The 15672-nt window shown below is 48.0% G+C and overlaps 1 protein-coding gene across 6 annotated transcripts in view; it reads right to left on the reverse strand.

Annotated features, from left to right (window-relative positions):
* Positions 1-15672, reverse strand: part of LOC140430920 (CUGBP Elav-like family member 1) — a 192197-nt gene that overhangs the window by 74000 nt on the left and 102525 nt on the right. For all 6 annotated transcript variants that reach the window (XM_072518727.1, XM_072518724.1, XM_072518725.1 and 3 more), the window contains exons 5-6: positions 3194-3242; positions 1379-1513 (exon numbers count right to left, since the gene is read on the reverse strand). In XM_072518727.1, the coding sequence (XP_072374828.1) occupies positions 1379-1513; positions 3194-3242 (184 nt within the window). The remainder of the gene's footprint in view (positions 1-1378; positions 1514-3193; positions 3243-15672) is intronic.

Genomic DNA, 15672 nt, shown 5'->3' on the forward strand with positions numbered 1-15672 from the left:
CGACTCAGTCCCACATCCCTGCTGCTCTGTAATGTCACTCTCACTCACCTCGACTCAGTCCCACGTCCCTGCTGCTCTGTAATATCACTCACTTCGACTCAGTCCCATGTCCCTGCTGCTCTGTAATATCACTCTCACTCACCTCGACTCAGTCCCACATCCCTGCTGCTCTGTATTGTCACTCTCACTCACCTCGACTCAGTCCCACGTCCCTGCTGCTCTGTAATATCACTCACTCACCTCGACTCAGTCCCACATCCCTGCTGCTCTGTAATATCACTCTCACTCACCTCGACTCAGTCCCACATCCCTGCTGCTCTGTAATATCACTCACTCACCTCGACTCAGTCCCATGTCCCTGCTGCTCTGTAATATCACTCTCACTCACCTCGACTCAGTCCCACGTCCCTGCTGCTCTGTAATATCACTCACTCACCTCGACTCAGTCCCACATCCCTGCTGCTCTGTAATATCACTCACTCACCTCGACTCAGTCCCACGTCCCTGCTGCTCTGTAATATCACTCTCACTCACCTTGACTCAGTCTCACGTCCCTGCTGCTCTGTAATATCACTCTCACTCACCTCGACTCAGTCCCACATCCCTGCTGTTCTGTAATATCACTCTCACTCACCTTTACTCAGTCCCACATCCCTGCTGCACTGTAATATCACTCTCACTCACCTCGACTCAGTCCCACATCCCTGCTGCTCTGTAATATCACTCACTCACCTCGACTCAGTCCCACATCCCTGCTGCTCTGTAATATCACTCTCACTCACCTCGACTCAGTCCCACGTCCCTGCTGCTCTGTAATGTCACTCTCACTCACCTCGACTCAGTCCCATATCCCTGCTGCTCTGTAATATCACTCTCACTCACCTCGACTCAGTCCCACGTCCCTGCTGCTCTGTAATATCACTCTCACTCATCTCGACTCAGTCCCACATCCCTGCTGCTCTGTAATGTCACTCTCACTCACCTCGACTCAGTCCCACATCCCTGCTGCTCTGTAATATCACTCACTCACCTCGACTCAGTCCCACGTCCCTGCTGCTCTGTAATATCACTCTCACTCACCTCGACTCAGTCCCACATCCCTGCTGCTCTGTAATATCACTCTCACTCACCTCGACTCAGTCCCACGTCCCTGCTGCTCTGTAATGTCACTCTCACTCACCTCGACTCAGTCCCACGTCCCTGCTGTTCTATAATATCACTCTCACTCACCTCGACTCAGTCCCACATCCCTGCTGCTCTGTAATATCACTCTCACTCACCTCGACTCAGTCCCACATCCCTGCTGCTCTGTAACATCACTCACTCACCTCGACTCAGTACCACATCCCTGCTGCTCTGTAATGTAGCTTCTACTTACCTCGACTCAGTCCATCTGGACCCCGTAATATTCGACATTCTTCTATCTGTCCAAACGGTGAAAACATTACTCGGGCATCATTTTCATTACATTTTTTTGAAATCATCCCCACAAAGAGCTTTCTGTCTTCCACAGCTGCAATTAAACAAGGGCATAATTTTAACGTCAGACAGTTATGTAAGGAGTCATGTACACAGAATCCCTACGGTGCAGGAGGCTATTCATCACATCAAGTCTGCACCGACCCTCCAAAAGAGCACTCCACAAAGACCCACTCTCCCCCAATTCCTGTGATCCAACCTAACTTGCACATCTTTGGACACCAAGGGACAATGTAGCACGCCCAATCCACCTCAGCCACCCCCCAATCTTTGCACTGTGGGAGGAAACTGGAGCACACGGAGAAAATCCACGCAGACACGGGGAGAAGGTGTAAATTCCACGCAGTCACCCAAAACCAAAATTGAAGCAGAGTCCCTGGTGCTGGAAGGCAGCAATGCGAACCACTGTCATTGTGCCGCCAACTAACCACCCCAATGCCACATACCAGGGTTTTATTCCCTGGAAAATAGAAAGCATGTGGGAGGGTTTTTAAGATATTGAGCTGAAGAGAGTGGGCCGGTAGAGTGAATCAACTTTCACTGGGCTACGACTAGGAAGCAGAGTCGAAAAAACGTTCAGAATAGAAATTAGGAAATGCTGCTACACAGAAAGGGCTGATAAAAGTCTTGAATTCTCTTCTGCTAACGTTTGCTTTCCACATGTTAACAAACATTGAACAAAGAGCTAGGTCACAGATCAGACACCATCTCATTGACTGGCGACATAGGGGATATTTCAAACTTGGGTCCAGAAATGAAGTCCAAGTTGCAGTAGGCAATTTAGGGGTCAATCAGACTGAAGGAAAAGATTGCTAGCAGCAGAGTCTGAGGGATACACCCACAACCAGAGTTACCTTGTCCCATTCAGAATTAACCTTCGTTAGTGGGAATACACAGGATGTCCTGAATCAGCCAGGATGATCCACTCAAGATTCATCGTTATTCGGGTCAACCTTGCTTGACCAGCCATCAGCCCATCACAGAGTTTGATGACCTATTTGTCTGTTCTTTTGTATAAACGGGCGTGGGCAATCAGCCAAGATAATGAGAATAGGTTAAAGTCTGACCACCTCAGAGGGAGAACCTTTGCTTGAGGGAGTGGGCAGAGCTTATAGAGAGCGAACAAGTGAGTGAGTGGCAATGAATGTTGTTTTGAACAGTTACAAAGACTGTGAAACTGAGCAGGGAGGACATGAAAGTTGCCACCAAAGCAGGCATTGGAAAAGGGTTCAGAACGAATGTCCCTACTAGAAAGTTGCTTCATAAATGCAAGTATTGCCTTTGACTCCCTGCAATAGTGGCATGAGAGCTATGTTCATTTATAGCGTTGTCTACTGGGAACTAGTGTGTTAAGGTTAAGAAACTGCATATAATCAGTTAGTGTTCCAGCTGAAGAAAACGTTTAAGTATTGTTTTCTTTTCGTTCATTTTAATAAAGTTGGTTTATAAAATAGCCAAGCCTTATTTCTTATAATATCACCCCAGAACGAATCGATCTTTCTGCAGTCTTAAAACTTTAAAAATGTTATGCGCCTGGTTCAGTATCTCAGCCATTGTTGAGGGCTGACCAGGCGTCTGTAACACTGGCTGAAAAGGCATGAGGGGTCAAATGGCAAAGGTGTATGCTTTCCCCATCGTGCACACCAGATAGACACAGTCTCTCCTGAAACAAGACTATGGTGTCCTACATTCTGATGAGCAAGGAATGACTCACCATTGTTCTTCTCACTATCAGCTGGTTTCATCTGTATAGGATGGTGCATCTGGAAAAAGAGAAGAGGCAATGGATCAATCAGTACACAGTGTTGGCGGGAAGCTGCTCCTAATAGTCTATCCCTGCCTATCAGCAACCATCAGTGCATCTGTGTCCAGTGCTCAAGTACAAAAATCAAATCTGACGTTCCAATGCAGTACTCTGGGAGACTGCATTAGAACATAGAACAGTACAGCACAGTACAGGCTCTTGAGCCCATGATGTTGTGCCAACCATTTATCCCAATCCAAGATCAGCCCAACCCACACCCCTTCAATTTACTGCTGTCCATGTGCCTGTCTAAGAGTCGCTTACATGTCCCTAATGACTCTGACTGCACCACCTCTGCTGGCAGTGTATTCCACACACCCACCACCCTGTGTGTAAAGAACCTACCTCTGACATCTCCCCTATACCTTCCTCCAATCACCTTAAAATTATGGCCCCTCGTGACAGCCATTTCCACCCTGGGGAAAAGTCTCTGGCTAGCCATGCCTCTCATCACCTTGTACACCTCTACCAAATCACCTCTCTGCCTTCTGTAGCCATCTGGGATGGCCACTTCCCGATTACAAAATGGACACTTTGCAAAGATTGCAGGGAAAATGGACAATACTGAGAAAACAAGCAGGTTCAGGGTTTATCTGCATATTGGAGCCGCATCTCCCAGACAAGACCAAAACTGCAAACCCATTAGCATACTAGTGGCCCATCTCTGGGAACAACAGAGTAACATTTGAGTAACCGATACTAAGGCAGACACCCCGGCGCTAGAGGAGACTAGAACAAAGCAGGCCAACGGCCACCTAGGACATGCCCAGCCATCAGGGCACCCACCCCTTTCTTGGAGGAAATCGATAGGAACGATAGAGAAACGGCCCAATTAATTGGGGCCAAGTTCAAGGCCTGCCCAAAAGAGCGTGAAGCCCCTTTGGGTATACGAAAGAGCCCCCAAGAGAGAATCGTTCTCTTGGATCCAGCTCTCACCGAGGAGAGACCTGTCCAACAGCTGCACCAGAAGCAAGTAAGTCCAAGGTCAACGCACGCTACCAGACAGACAACCTTAGCTGTTCCCCTTCACCACTTCGACCCCAGCAGCCTCAGATCCGAACAACGGCCATTGTTCCTCTGACTGAGTGGGCGCCCGCTAAGTATAGGCTTTAGCAGTAGTGATAGTTTAGTCTGTAGTATTTGTGCATGAGTATATTTAACTGTGTGTAAATAAATAAGCATTTGACTTTGAACTAACTAACTGGTGTATCGAATCTTTGATCAGTATTCGGTTTGAACCTTGTGGCGGTATCGAAAGATACCTGGTGACTCTAGAGCAAACGTAATTAGAATTAAGGAAGGCGACCATATTGACCGCCATATTCAGAGCCAAATAAAGAGAAACACAGTTAGCAACATTTACTGGCGACCCAGATGGGATTTGACCTAGAAATGGCCTAGTCACTCCGAGAGACGCCAAATCTGAATTGGAATCCAATTGGAAACAGAAAAACTACAAGTGTGAGAATGATACTGATCAAACCTCCGAGATTCGGAAGTGTGTTAATGCATACGTACTAACAGGGATACAAGGTAAACCTGAGAGATTTTGTTGCGTAAAACTGTCGGGAGTTTTGTAGGCCGGAAAATAGCGTAAGCCGTACCCGTGTTTACATCACCACTTTATCACCCCCTGTTCCAAATTCAGTAGAGAACCCAGAGATAGAGAGAAAATGGCAATGAAGGCAATGGAACGCCTTATGAACCCCCAAGAATTTGAGGTCGCAGCGACCAGTAGAGTAGGACAGTGTCCTGTGTATGGGAAGAAGAGATCTGGAAATATCTCAAAGGGAAAGGATGGCCCCTTTGGAGTGAATTCTGCGCCAATGACGAAACAGGTCCCGGGAGTATAGGACATACTTGGTGGAGAACCTTTCAGAGATACACAAGAAGAGCTTAGGGAAAGCTCGCAAGCCGATGGCAATTGTGTCCTGTTTGGCACAATTGCGAGGCACAGAGGAGGTTGTTAGGACGCTCCGTAGAGAGATTGAGGAGAGACACAGAAATAGTGAGGGAGATGTGAGCGAATCTGAGAACAGTTAGCAGCAAGCGACAGAGAGGTCGATGATGCCAAGGTGGCACACCAGTCTCGTCTCGCCCATTTGAATAGTTTTCAGACCCAGTACGATAAGGCCTACCAGGATACACAATGCACGGTCTTGGTAAGACAAGAAACCGAGCAACAGGTAGAGCAATTGCAGAAACAGTGCAATGATTTAAAAGCAGCCGTACGAGCGCTCCACACTTCCACGACGGAACAAGGACAGAGCTCCGTAGATTACGCAAAGTGCCGGAGCAAATTGCAATCTCTGCTTTCTGTCCAGAATGGGTTTCAAAGTACGTTTGGACCCCAGTTAGACCAGGAAAACGGCCCCGATTGGCAGGGGTTAAATGAAACTGCCCGCAGATATGTACATGGGACATGTACGCAAGAAAAACCCCAGAAGAGAAAAGCACCCCAACCCCGAACTGAACAGGCAGAACACACCCCCATGAATCCTGTAACCACACACCGCAGGGCCGCAGCAGAAGGAAACGCAGATTTCCTATATACAACCCCGTTAACCGTGACCCAATTCCTGGACGCGTGTGTAAAAATAACACCATTCCTTCCCACATCAGACCCCCACCAGTTTTTCGCTAGAGTTAAACAGCAGGCTACCATGTACGGCCTGGACGAAAAGGAGCAAGTCAAGCTCACAGTTTTAAGCCTCGACCCTTCAGTCGTGGCAGCCCTTCCTGACCCACAGAATGTAGGGGGAAGCACCCTCCAAGAAATGCATGCAGCGATCCTAGATGCGATCGGCTACAACAGAGGAGACCCCATAGAAGGCCTAAAAAAGCGTAGGCAAAAGAAAACAGAGCACCCACAGCGTATGCTGGACGCTTGTGGGTACATTTTACAGCGGTATTCGGAGAGTTAGCCCGCGCCCATTTGTCTGCGGATAATATGGCCAAATGGACTCGAATCCTAGTCTCTCATGCAACAGAGGCAGGACAGAGAGCTTGCGCAAATTACGACCCCTCAGACGAGGCCCACAACAAGAAATGGGTTTTGAAAAGATTGTCCCGCTCTTGGGAATAATCCGTCCAAGGCAAAACCGCATTGGCAAAACCAGAGGAAGAGCAGGCAGACATGAATCCAGTTAGGACGCACCAGAACCTCGCATGGGTAAATGAGGGCACGAACAGCCCACAGCAACCCAAATCCCAGGAATGCTACAACTGTGGACAATTGGGACACTTTGCAGGAGAATGTCAAGCCCCCCAGAAGCAGCAGAGAAACCAACAGACAGGCATCCTAAATAAGAATAGGGCAAAGCCAATCCATAGCGTTAACGCCCGTTCAGAGACCATAGACATGAACGGCACTGACTGACGGTTTTTGGGCTCCCCAACTTGGGTCTGCGGCACCCTTTGGGACAGGTCCGGTAGACTGGTCGGAGCAGGCAAAGTCCGGGGACACCCCGTAGAATTTCTTTGGGACACAGGAGGGTCCCGCACCACATTCAATTCCTCCACGATGTGTCAGCGAGACACGTGGCCCACAACAGGCACCATCACACTCAGCGGCTTTACAGGTCATTTACAGCAGGGACACATCACAGCCCCTGGAGCGATACAAATAGGGAACATTACAACTAAACACCCTGTAGTTTTGGTCGATCTACCCCAAACAGCTGAACACACCCTAGGAATCGATTTTATGAGCTCCCACAACCTCGCTTTTGATCCGGTTAATAAATGTGTATGGAGAATGGCAAAGGCAGCATGAGCCCCGGCCACGCTCACAGTTGGAGACTATGAAAACAGAATTAGCTCAGTAGGAGACTCCTGGTTCGACCCTCGAGCCATGAGTCAGGACAAACAGGTTAGGGAAGTCCTGCAACAACACAAAGCAGCATTTGCACAGCACAAGCACGACTGCGGCAAAATAGCTGGCTTGGTAAATATTACAGGTCCCGACCCCAGACCTCAAAAGCAGTACGGTTTTCCCCAAGAGGCAGAGGCAGAAATTTCAAAGGTAATACCGAGTCTGCTTGATCAAGGCGTACTCAGATCAGTAGCCTCCATGAACACCGTACCAATTTGGCCCGTCAGGAAACCCGATGGATCATGGCGATTGACCATTGATTACCGGGAACTGAACAAAGTAACCCAGTAGCAGCCCCCACCGTAGCCACGAGTCCCGAGACCATGCTCAATCAGGGACTCCAGTCAAAAAAAAATTCAGTTTTGGACATTAGCAACGGCTTTTGGTCCATTCCATTGGATAAAGCGTGCCAGTACAAATTCGCCTTTACATTCCAGGGACAACAATATACGTGGACGTGTCTTCTACAAGGCTTCCACAACTCCCCCTCCATTTTCCACCGACAGCTGGCAAATGGACTAGCAAAATTTTCCCACCCCGATTGTCTGGTCCAGTACATAGATGACTTGCTACTACACAGACACAAAGGGAGAGCACATTTCGCTTCTCGCCGAACAGAGGCTGGTTTAGCACACTGGGTTAAATAACTGGCTTTTAAAGCAAACCAAGGCAGGCAAGCAGCACGGTTCAATTCCCGTACCAGCCTCCCTGGACAGGCGCTGGAATGTGGCGACGAGGGGCTTTTCACAGTAACTTCATTTGAAGCCTACTTGTGACAATAAGAGATTTTCATTTTCATTTCCTGGCAGTCCTAAAAGAGATTGGAGGTAAAGTGAACCCCAAGAGGGCCCAGATTTTGCAGAAATAAGTGATTTACTTGGGTACAGTAATCACTCATGGTAAACGCGAGATCGAGCAAGAGAATTGACTCGATCGTCAACTTACCCCTTCCCCATAATGTCTCAGCCCTCCGGTCATTTCTAGGACTAGTTGGCTACTGCAGAAACCATATCGATGGTTTTACCACAAAAGCAGCGCCCCTATCCGACCTTCTCAAGAAACAGGCACCTTGGGAATGGCTTCCACAGCACACGGATGCAGAGGATGCTTTAAAAAGAGCCCTCAGCATTACAGGTCCCAGATCCACTTTCCCCGTACGCAATCGAAGTTGCAAGCACCGACCGAACACTTTCGGCCGTGCTCCTTCAGGAATGCCATGACCAATTACCTCCCGTGGCATACGCCTCACGCGTGTTAGATCCTGTCGAGCAAGGATTTTCTGCCTGTGAAAGGCACCTGCTCGCAGTTTTTTGGGCAGTACTTCACCTACATTACAGGACTCAACCCCATCACCATTCTCATTGAACACACCCCAACACAGCTATTATTAGATGGTCGACTTAAAGATGGCACAGTCAGCCAAATCCGCGCAGCCCGTTGGACCCTTCTTTTACAGGGACGGGACATTACAGTTAAAAGAACCAAGACCCACACTTTCCTAGCTGATAATTTGCAATATGCAGGTACCCCACGAGTATGAGATCATCACCACAAAACACAACACAAGCCCATTTATACGTAAGTCAGCTCCCAGGAAAGCAGGTAGTACACACCAGAGAGCCCACAGACGCGTGCGCACCCCTGAAAATTTATGTGGATGGCTCCTCCACAGTTTTGAATGGAAAGAGAATCACTGGTTGCGGCATTTATGTGGAGGACGCGCAGGGACGCGCCCTAGATGAGATTTCACTAAAATTGCCAGGACATCTAGGCTCGCAGGCAGCAGAACTGGCAGCCATAGCGTACATTGTAGACCATCCCGACTCGTTTCCAACCCCGGCAGACATATATTCGGACAGTTTATATGTCTGCAATAGTTTAACAGAATTCCTACCCCTGTGGGAAACTAGAGGATTCGTTTCCGCAGACGGAAAGCCCCTAACCCTCAGCCCCATTACTCTGACATATCCTAGAGACAGCTAAAGATAGGAAATATGGCATAATTAAGGTTCGCAGTCATCACCGTTCTTCCCCCCCCCGGTAACGTTAAAGCAGACGCCCTAGCGAAGGCAGGTTCCAGACATGGTTACTTTAGGAAACCCCCCCCCCACCCGAGAGCACCCCAGTACACGCGGTTCAGGTCTCACAGACCAACATTGAGGATCTAGCAAAGGCCCAGAAGGAAGATGAAAAACTCAGGGAAGTTTTAAAAGGAACCTTCCCAGCCCCGTATGACAAGTTTAAGAACGCAAACACCACACTTGACGGTGTGATTTTGAAAGAAGGCATTTATGTAGTTCCCAGCCAGGACAGGAACCAGATTATTTGTCAGTTCCATGACAATCATGGACACCAAGGCATTGAACCCACCCTAACCCACCTCAGACCTCTCTGCTGGTGGCCTGATTTAAAAGCCGATGTTACTCACTACATTGAAAATTGCTTGATCTGTGCCCTGAACAATCCGGACAGATATGCAAGAAAGGCTCAGCTTAGTCACACCCTCCCCGTTAATGGCCCCTGGACGAATTTACAGATATATTACAAAGGACCCCTACCACCCCCCCCCCTGCAGAAATGGTTATAAGTATGTGTTGGTGGTCATCGACACCTTCACAAAATGGGTGGAAGCCTTTCCATCGAGAAAGAATACGGCCAAAACAACAGCTAATGGAGCAGGCGAGGAGCTGGATTAGGGGTTCACCCCTGACCCACACTCTGAGCCCTGGCTTTGTAACTCAGAAAAAGTAAATATACTAACACAGCACATCTTTACAAGATGGGGCCTCCCACGCAGTATAGAGTCCGATCAAGGCTCCAATTTTACAGGCCGAGTAATGAAAAACGTCCTCACAATTTTCGGAATTAGGCAAAAGTTGCACATAGCCTACCACCCCCAGTCAAGCGGCATTGTAGAGAGGATGAACAGAGCTCTAAAAGCCACTCTCAGGAAAATGGTGCAACAGAACAACAGCACCTGGGATTCAGTTCTCCCATTTGCTTTAATGTTCCTACAAAACACAGTATCCACATCCACAGCCGCATGACTGGATGCCCCATGAAAGGGACAGAGTATTTATTAGGACTGGATTTGGCCAGCCCCGCAGCCACCGCCCTCACACATGAAAATGCTGTACAGCAGTTAATTGAGAATATAAAGGCAGCCCAGCTCGCAGCAGGTGCAAGACTTGGGACAGGAGGAAACAAAGCAAAGCTTGTTTCGACAAAAAGGTACACGCCACCGAGTTTGTAGTAGGGCAGCAAGTGATGCTTTCCCTATACAACCCCAGTTCATTACATTCCCCCAAATTTTCTGGACCGTACTCCATTTCGGACAAAGTAAGCCCCTCGGTATACAAGATCACATATCCCAATGGCAAGTCTGCGTGGTTCCACATAAACCAGCTGAAGGCTTATGGCTCGCAGAACCATGCACACCACATCTTGCTTGCAGCAGCAGAGCACGCTCCGCCCACAGATGACGTATTCCTATCCTCTCCCAGCCAGTCCTCAGACACATCTTCAACTCCACCCCCAGAGGCACGACTCCGCCTCTCACTCCCTTCAACCAGCAGCGACAGTGATAGCGATAGCAATGACGACAGCCACAGCACACCACGTTATGATTACACCCCTGCACCAGGCCCCACTCCCAGCGAATCCGAGCATGATTCCAGTGCCCCTTCGAAATCACCTACCTCAAAGCCCACCGTCCGATTATTACGGATTACAACCTAGCAGCTCCAACCTCGACACACGATTCTGGCACCGCGACAATTCGTTCAGGCTCATCCGGAATGATGAGATGGACCCTAAATCACCCCAAGCAGCTTTAGCCAAACTACTCCAGTCAAGAGTATGGCAGTCGGGAGAAGATGATGACATAGAGTCTGACTCCCACCAAACAAATCCCTTTGCGACCCTATTCGCTACTGAGCAATAAGGTGTCCACATGATGGAAAAAAGGAACCGGTGGAGAGATACGGTGTCCTTTCTGATGGAACCTGCACATGTTTGTTGTATGTTTGTTCGTTTAATGTACATGTTTGTTGTTTGTGAATTCGAAAGTTTTTCATGGCCCCACGCCGCCACCCTTTTGACGCCCAATGGCTGTTAGAGGAACTAGTTTGTCGACTGACAACCGTTCAGTGTAACTAGTTTGACGGCAGACACCACTCATAGCTACTCTTCTGATTCAATCATGAGAGGCAGCCCCCACGATGACCACATTCATACCCGTTCTTGCCGGTCGCTCAGGCAGTGGAGAAACGGCACTGGTCCCCGCCCTGCCTGAGGACCCCCCCCTCTGGTCAGCTACGCTCAGGTAGAGCACAAACGGCACTGATCACCGTCCTACCCGGGGAGTCCACCCATTTCTTACACGCCGTGGCCCATATGCACCCCATTTTGGCTCGTTAAATTCGAAATTCATTTGTTTGTTTCTGGCGACCCTTAGGTTGCTTCCGTATGCTATTTACATCCTCAAACACTAGGGTGGTAGATCGCACAAGCTGCGATCTACCAGGCTGTGTCAGTATTTTTCTCGGATGCCTTGTCCAAATATTTGTTTTTTTTTAAATGAGGGAGTCACAGATGGTGACCAATTATAATGGGTAATTGGCAACAAAGGACAGACAGACAGACATACGAGATCTTAAGCAAAATAATAACAGATATTATGCTTGTGTCCACAGAACTCCGGAACCTCAGGAACCCCAGAGGAAGAAAAAGACCGACAAAAGAAAAGATGAAGACAACCTTCATGCTTTTCACCTGGATCTTAGAGGGATCCCTTCAGTTGTGCGCGGACGCTACCCCCCTGACCACAAAGGCCGTGAATGATTCCCACCCCTGCCATACACGGGACCCCGAGATAGTTAACCCCGAGATAGTTACCCCCGAGACAGTTACCGACACCCCGACCTGGTGTGACAAGTTTATCACCTGGTATTCACTATCTTACATAGTAGAATCGCTCTGAGTACTGACAATACTCTGCAGTATCGTGCAGACACTTACAATCAGAAAATGGCGAAGGAGAGCCTCCCGCTCTCGCACCCCGGTATACACGTTTAGGTCCCCTATTTTCGGATTTCACCAAACCCCCCAACCCCTTGAGTGACTTAAAGTGCATCCGTTATTCTGTGTGTGTGTTTTGTTCGTTCAATAAAGAAATGTAAACCTCTGTGCTTAACTGCCAAGGCAGAGAAACTTGGTTGCTGCTATTTGTACAGTTTAAAGTGTTGTAGATTATTTTTGATTGTTTGAGTGAGGTTAATTTATTGAGGATAGTTAGAGGTTCCAGTTTTTTATTTTGTAATGCATGCCTGAATGTCATAGCGCCCCGTAGAGTTTTATACTGATGTGTGTAAGTAAAATGATTTTAGGTAAAAATTGCGTTTCATAGGATAGGGCAGTGTAGAGCCCGTGAAGTGCTGATGGGTACCCCGCTTGGTCAGAGAACGAAGACGACGCGGTAATGTGATCCTTCACGCTTCGCGTTGGGGATCACAAGGAGGGTGTGTAACCATCTGGGATGGCCACTTCCCGATTACAAAATGGACACTTTGCAAAGATTGCAGGGAAAACGGACAATACTGAGAAAACAAGCAGGTTCAAGGTTTGTCTGCATATTGGAGCCGCATCTCCCAGACAAGACCAAAACTGCAAACCCATTAGCATACTAATGGCCCATCTCCGGGAACAAAAGAGTAACATTTGAGTAACCGATACTAAGGCATACACCCCGGCGCCAGAGGAGACCAGAACAAAACAGGCCAACGGCCACCTTGGACACGCTCAGCCATCAGGGCACCCACCCCATTCCGATCGAGAAACGGCCCAATTATAATTGGGACCAAGTTCAAGGCCCATCCAAAAGAGCACGAAGCCCCTTTGGGTACAAGAAGGAGCCCCCAAGAGAGGATCGTTCTCTTGGATCCGGCTCCCACCGAGGTGAGACCTGTCCAACAGCTGCACCAGAAGCAAGTAAGTCCAAGGTCAACGCACGCTACCAGACAGACGACCTTAGCTGTTCTCCTTCATCAGATCGACCCCAGCAGCCTCAGATCCGAACAACGGTCATTGTTCCTCTGACTGATTGGGCGCCCGAAGCTAAGTATAGGCTTTAGCAGTAGTGGTAGTTTAGTCTGTAGTATTTGTGCATGAGTATATTCAACTGTGTGTGTAAATAAATAAGCATTTGACTTTGAACTAACTAACTGGTGTATCGAGCCTTTGATCAGTATTCGGTTTGAACCTTGTGGCTGTAACGAAAGATACCTTGTGACTCTAGAGCAAACCGTAATTAGAATTAAGGAAGGCGACCATATTGACCGCCATATTCAGAGCCAAATAAAGAGAAACACAATTAGCAACACTTCTTCGCTCCAGTGAGAAAAGCATTACCTACCTCAACCTTTCTTCATAAGACATGCCCTCCAGTCCAGGCAGCATCCTGGTAAATCTCCTCTTTACCCTCTCCAAAATATCCACATCCTTCCTATTGTAGCCACCTAAATTGGCCCACTCCAGATTTAAAATGGCGAACGGCAAAGGCTGATGGGAAAGTCAGCCAACAGAGACAGAAACCAGCAGCTGCAGGTTTGCTGTGTATTTACCTCTGAAAATGCCAGACAACATTGATACCAGTGACCATCAGCATAACAAAGTAGCAGCCATCTGCATACTGATGAGCAATCCCCGGGAACAATAAGTAACATTTTGGACACACAAAGCAAAGCCAGACGCCTCGGCGCCAGCAGGAGCCAACACAAAGGAGGTGAACGAGCACCTCAAGACCACCCATCGATCAGGGAACCGCTCCAGTATTGGAGATAATCGAACCAAGCGATTGGGACAAAGTCCAATCACTTGGGACCAGGTACAGGGTCCGCCCCGAAAATCGGGAAGCCCCTGGGGACAAGAAGAGTTGAGCCCCAAGTTCAAATCGCTCTCTCTTCACCTCTGCATCCTGCCCGGGTCACCCAGCAACACGGGCCAACATTAACCGTGACTGGTGCAGTGACTCTCGACAGAAGTAAGTCTTAATTCAACGCTCGCTATGTGCTCCTAGCTACCAATCCGTACCAACTTCGAATTCCGCAGACCCAGAACCCGAACGAAAGGCCATTTGTTCTCCTGACCTGGTGGGCCAGTCCGAAGTTAAGTATAGGCCTGTTAGTTATAGAAGTAGCTTAGACGTAGAATTTGTGCATGAGTAGCGATTACTGTGTATAATAAATGTGCTTTGATTTAAATCTTACTAATCGGTGTATTGTGTTATTGATCATTACTTGGACTTGAACCTCGTGGCGGCATCATAAAAATACCTGCTGACTCGAGAGTAAAGGTTATAAAACAGAGCAATTGAACCAAGGAGAAAATCAGCAACACTATAATGAGGCAACTAGAATTGGACACAATATTCCAAGTGTGGTCTAACTAGGGTTTTATAAAGCTGCAGCAAAACCTCGCGGTTCTTAAACTCAATCCCCCTGTTGTCATGTGAGAGTACCTTTAAGAAATGGGTGTTTAAGAAATGTACCTTTAAGAAATGGGTGTTTATCAGTGATGTCAAAGTGTGGGTGGAGCTGGGCTGTCTGTCAGCTTTTTACTTTCATTTTAGGCTGTTTGCTGCAGGGTGGGTTTTTAGTTTTGTTTTCAGTGTTGGAGCTGAAGCCAGACAGAGCAGGTGCACTGTCGATCACTCTGCCATGGAAAGACTATCTCTTGATCATTTGGTGAATTCAGAATTATAATGTTCTCAGTAGTGAAGGTAAACCTAATGTGCTTCTGTTAAAAGTGATTCTTCTGTCTTCTGGGTGTTGTTTGTGACGTTATTAAGGATTACTTAGTGTTCTTTTCTTTGGGGGTTGTATTTGAATTGATGGTGCCTCATTTTAGATAGGATGTGGAAGCTTTGGAAAAGGTGCAAAGGCAATTTACCAGGATGTTGCCTGGAATGGAGAGTAGGTCTTACGAGGAAAGGTTGAGGGTGCTAGGCCTTTTCTCATTGGAACGGAGAAGGATGAGGGGCGACTTGATAGAGGTTTATAAGATGATCAGGTGAATAGATAGAGTAGACAGTCAGAGACTTTTTCCCCAGGTGGGACAAACCATTACAAGGGGACATAAATTTAAGGTGAATGGTGGAAGATATAGGGGGGATGTCAGAGGTAGGTTCTTTACCCAGAGAGTAGTGGGGGCATGGAATGCACTGCCTGTGGAAGGAGTTGAGTCGGAAACATTAGGGACCTTCAAGGATAGGTACATGGATTACGGTAGAATGATATAGTGTAGATTAATTTGTTCTTAAGGGCAGCACGGTAGCATTGCGGATAGCACAGTTGCTTCACAGCTCCAGGGTCCCAGTGGGTTCCCTCGGGTACTCCGGTTTCCTCCCACAATCCAAAGATGTGCAGGTTAGGTGGATTGGCCATGGCCTCCTTCTGCACTGTAAATTCTATGATAATCTATGATTAATCTAGGACAAAGGTTCGGCACAACATCGTGG

Source organism: Scyliorhinus torazame, chromosome 10 (genome assembly GCF_047496885.1).
Source record: "Scyliorhinus torazame isolate Kashiwa2021f chromosome 10, sScyTor2.1, whole genome shotgun sequence".
NCBI lineage: Eukaryota > Metazoa > Chordata > Chondrichthyes > Carcharhiniformes > Scyliorhinidae > Scyliorhinus > Scyliorhinus torazame.